Below are 4,237 nucleotides of genomic sequence, written 5' to 3'. Positions count from 1 at the left end.
ATGCCCCACATCATAGTCTACGATTAGGGCGACAGCTCATTGCTCACACTGACACACCGGGATTCTGAAACGTTGTGTTGAACATCATTATTTATGAATGTAAATGCCCAGGACCTGACTTCCAATTTTACACTTGAAGTGAAAGTGATCCGAGCCCTAACACATTTAAATATGGAGGTTAAACCACGTAACATTCTGTTCGTGGTGTTATCTGTCTTTCAGAGTCTGAGTCGGCCCAGAACTGGGAGGCTGTGGGCGCCTAACGCCTCCAAGTCAGACAAAATGCGCTTCTACGTCAACGTGTGTCACAAAGTCCTCCAGCAGGGGGCCACCAGTACATGCCCCGAGGACGCTGCCATCTGCGCCGTGGGTAAGTCTGGAGAAGATCTGGGTCTGTTTTCATAAAGCATCTCAGAGTTGGAGTGCTGATCTAGGATCAGTTTAGCCATTTAAATGATGAAAGAACAGGGGGCCCGATCAGTTCTCCTACTCTGAGACGCTAATCTATACACAGCGTTCTATCAAATCTGAGAAACAAAGATATTTGTTGTCCTTAACATGTATTCAATCCTCTCTTTTAGGAAAAGACAAAGTTGTCAGCTTGGGCAAATTCCTCACCTCCCCGACAAAAAGAAATGACAGCAACGACATACGCCTGGTCTACACAGAGGGAGATGAATGTAGGAAGAACATGAAAGTGAAGAGCATCATGATTCTGAAATGCAAGCCAGGTGAGTGTTCGATAGACTTGTAAGTTAGCTGCAGAGTTGAAAGTGAACAAGGAAGTGCCTGAAAGTGGAGCTAGCTAGCGTTCAGTCTACTTGTTCAACTCCTCCTAACTTTCGTTGTGTATTCCCCCCCCCAACCCTCCTGTCCTCCTCTCCAGGTGATCTAGAAAGTGCTCCCATCATGCGGCACATGTCCAGTGATGGCTGTGTGTATGAGTTTGAGTGGTACACGGCTGCAGCCTGTGTTATGTCCAGGACAGTCGGGGACAACTGCAAGGTGGAAGACCCCCAAGCTGGTAGGTCACACGGACCCAGTGGACCCACATGCCTACCAGCGATGGTGATATGATACACTATTGGCTGTTTAATGCAATAATACCACTCACTCTCTATTGTCTTCTCTCTACAGGATTCTCATTTGACCTGTCCCCCTTGTCTAAACCCGGAGGAGGCTTTTACAATATGTCCAACGGAGATTATGACTATTTCATTAATGTCTGTGGCTCTGTCACTGCAGCCAAATGCCCTCTGAAAGCCGGGGCCTGTCAGGTGGACCAGAGGCATGTTTTATCATACTAAATAAATCTTTATGAATATAGAGGAGGGGGACATGCCCACTAACAGTAGTAGGAAAAGCTTGTATCTGGGCTTTGTACATGTGCTTTAGAGTTCTGACGAATGTTTGAGGTGGACTTAATGTTTTAGCTTCTGTTCTTCTGTTCGGTGTGTCTGTCTGCTACAGTGGCTCGAACTCATGGAGCCTGGGGGAGTTTAACTCTCAGCTGTCCTACTATGACGGGATGATCAAGCTGTCCTACAGCAACGGCTCTCGGTACAACAACGTGCAGCACACACTGCGCTCCACCATGATCTCATTCCTCTGTGACCGAGAGGCCGGCGCCGGCAAGCCTGAGTTCCAGGTACTGATTGGGTCCTGTCATGAGCTGCTGACAGAGCTCATCCAATCTCTAATAAGTAGCTCCTTATATGGTTCACTTATGCGGTGATTAAACTGTAAAATCATTTACCGTGAATATACCACTTTCATAACCATATTGATCCTCACAGGTTGAGGACAAGTACACCTATAACTTCAGGTGGTATACATCCTACGCCTGCCCAGAGAGGCCACATGAGTGTGTGGTGACAGACCCCAATACACTGGACCAGTATGACCTGTCCAGGTGAGACCCCTGCACAAGGATATGTTATGACTAGAGCCGGGAATCTTCCCGAACCATAAAGCTTGATCTGGAAAAACTCCAGGTATAGACAGTAACCACGTTTTACATGCACACTAATATCCCGTTATTATTCGGGTTACTCAAGTATTCTGTTTTTGAGTTGACGCATATAATCATCATATCCCATTTACAGTAACCCGAAAAAGCTTGTATCCTGGTTATGAGAAACCTGGATAAGATGCCTGGGATATGCTATCTTAAACGGGATACTGTGGCATGTAAACATCTTGTTTTTCGCCGTCTGAACAGGCTCTGTTTTGCATAGTGTGGGTGTTGTATGATGTTTTAATCTGATTGTCAAACAAATAACTTAAAGTAGGCTACTTGCGCAGTTACTGCATATCCACCATAATAATATACTTTTCTCATACTCCATACTGGACCGTATAGCATACTGGCTACTTTCCCCTTGGATTTAGGAACGTTTCTTCTTGTACTTTCCTACTTTTGGTAGGCCATTTGTTTGTCAACTATACTGTGCTACCAAGCAAAAAGGCAGTAACTGCTCATTTGTTTGAAAATTAGTTAGTAATTTTTGCTACATTAAATACATGCTTAATCATGTGGACAAGTATCCTCCCTCGTATTGTGTTTTGGAGAAAATGGGGGTTATGTTAACAGTAACTGCATAAAGTGAATGTGAAACCAAGGTAAATAAAAGCCATTTTTCTCAGTTCCCCACTACAGTGCCTTGCGAAAGTATTCGGCCCCCTTGAACTTTGAGACCTTTTGCCACATTTCAGGCTTCAAACACAAAGATATAAAACTGTATTTTTTTGTGAAGATTCAACAACAAGTGGGACACAATCATGAAGTGGAACGATATTTCAAACTTTTTTAACAAATCAAAACTGAAAAATTGGGCGTGCAAAAATTATTCAGCCCTTAAGTTAATACTTTGTAGCGCTACCTTTTGCTGCGATTACAGCTGTAAGTCGCTTGGGTATGTCTCTACTGCGGTTTTGCACATCGAGAGACTGGAAATTTTTCCCATTCCTCCTTGCAAAACAGCTATCTGAGCTCAGTGAGGTTGGATGGAGAGCATTTGTGAACAGCAGTTTTCAGTTCTTTCCACAGATTCTCGATTGGATTCAGGTCTGGACCTTGAGCTCATTCTAACACCTGGATATGTTTATTTTTGAACCATTCCATTGTAGATTTTGTTTATGTTTTGGATCATTGTCTTGTTGGAAGACAAATCTCCGTCCCAGTCTCAGGTCTTTTGCAGACTCCATCAGGTTTTCTTCCAGAATGGTCCTGTATTTGGCTCCATCCATCTTCCCATCAATTTTAACCATCTTCCCTGTCCCTGCTGAAGAAAAGCAGGCCCAAACCATGATGCTGCCACCACCATGTTTGACAGTGGGGATGATGTGGTCAGGGTGATGAGCTGTGTTGCTTTTACGCCAAACATAACGTTTTGCATTGTTGCCAAAAAGTTCAATTTTGGTTTCATCTGACCAGAGCACCTTCTTCCACATGTTTGGTGTGTCTCCCAGGTGGCTTGTGGCAAACTTTAAACGACACTTTTTATGGATATCTTTAAGAAATGGCTTTCTTCTTGCCACTCTTCCATAAAGGCCAGATTTGTGCAATATACGACTGATTGTTGTCCTATGGACAGAGTCTCCCACCTCAGCTGTAGATCTCTGCAGTTCATCCAGAGTGATCATGGGCCTCTTGGCTGCATCTCTGATCAGTCTTCTCCTTGTATGAGCTGAAAGTTTAGAGGGACGGCCAGGTCTTGGTAGATTTGCAGTGGTCTGATACTCCTTCCATTTCAATATTATCGCTTGCACAGTGCTCCTTGGGATGTTTAAAGCTTGGGAAATCTTTTTGTATCCAAACTGGCTTTAAACTTCTTCACAACAGTATCTCGGACCTGCCTGGTGTGTTCCTTTGTTCTTCATGATGCTCTCTGCGCTTTTAACGGACCTCTGAGACTATCACAGTGCAGGTGCATTTATACGGAGACTTGATTACACACAGGTGGATTGTATTTATCATCATTAGTCATTTAGGTCAACATTGGATCATTCAGAGATCCTCACTGAACTTCTGGAGAGAGTTTGCTGCACTGAAAGTAAAGGGGCTGAATAATTTTGCACGCCCAATTTTTCAGTTTTTGATTTGTTAAAAAAGTTTGAAATATCCAATAAATGTCGTTCCACTTCATGATTGTGTCCCACTTGTTGTTGATTCTTCACAAAAAATACAGTTTTATATCTTTATGTTTGAAGCCTGAAATGTGGCAAAAGGTCGCAA

At 43.5% G+C, this 4,237-nt stretch overlaps 1 protein-coding gene across 1 annotated transcript; it reads left to right on the top strand.

Annotated features, from left to right (window-relative positions):
• Window positions 1-222: 222 nt before the first annotated feature.
• On the top strand, window positions 223-1,912 carry LOC135530446 (cation-independent mannose-6-phosphate receptor-like; the record flags this gene model as incomplete). The annotated part of the gene is made up of 6 exons (XM_064958765.1): window positions 223-370; window positions 582-731; window positions 887-1,024; window positions 1,138-1,288; window positions 1,471-1,648; window positions 1,797-1,912. Coding segments are annotated over 6 exons (881 nt in total), but the record flags the coding sequence as incomplete, so codon positions are not given.
• Between the last annotated feature and the right edge of the window lie 2,325 nt (window positions 1,913-4,237).

The sequence above is a fragment of the Oncorhynchus masou genome, unplaced genomic scaffold, assembly GCF_036934945.1.
Source record: "Oncorhynchus masou masou isolate Uvic2021 unplaced genomic scaffold, UVic_Omas_1.1 unplaced_scaffold_13446, whole genome shotgun sequence".
NCBI classification, from domain to species: domain Eukaryota; kingdom Metazoa; phylum Chordata; class Actinopteri; order Salmoniformes; family Salmonidae; genus Oncorhynchus; species Oncorhynchus masou.
The sequence above is the reverse complement of the archived record's forward strand: the minus strand, read 5'-3'. Positions and strand labels throughout refer to the sequence as shown.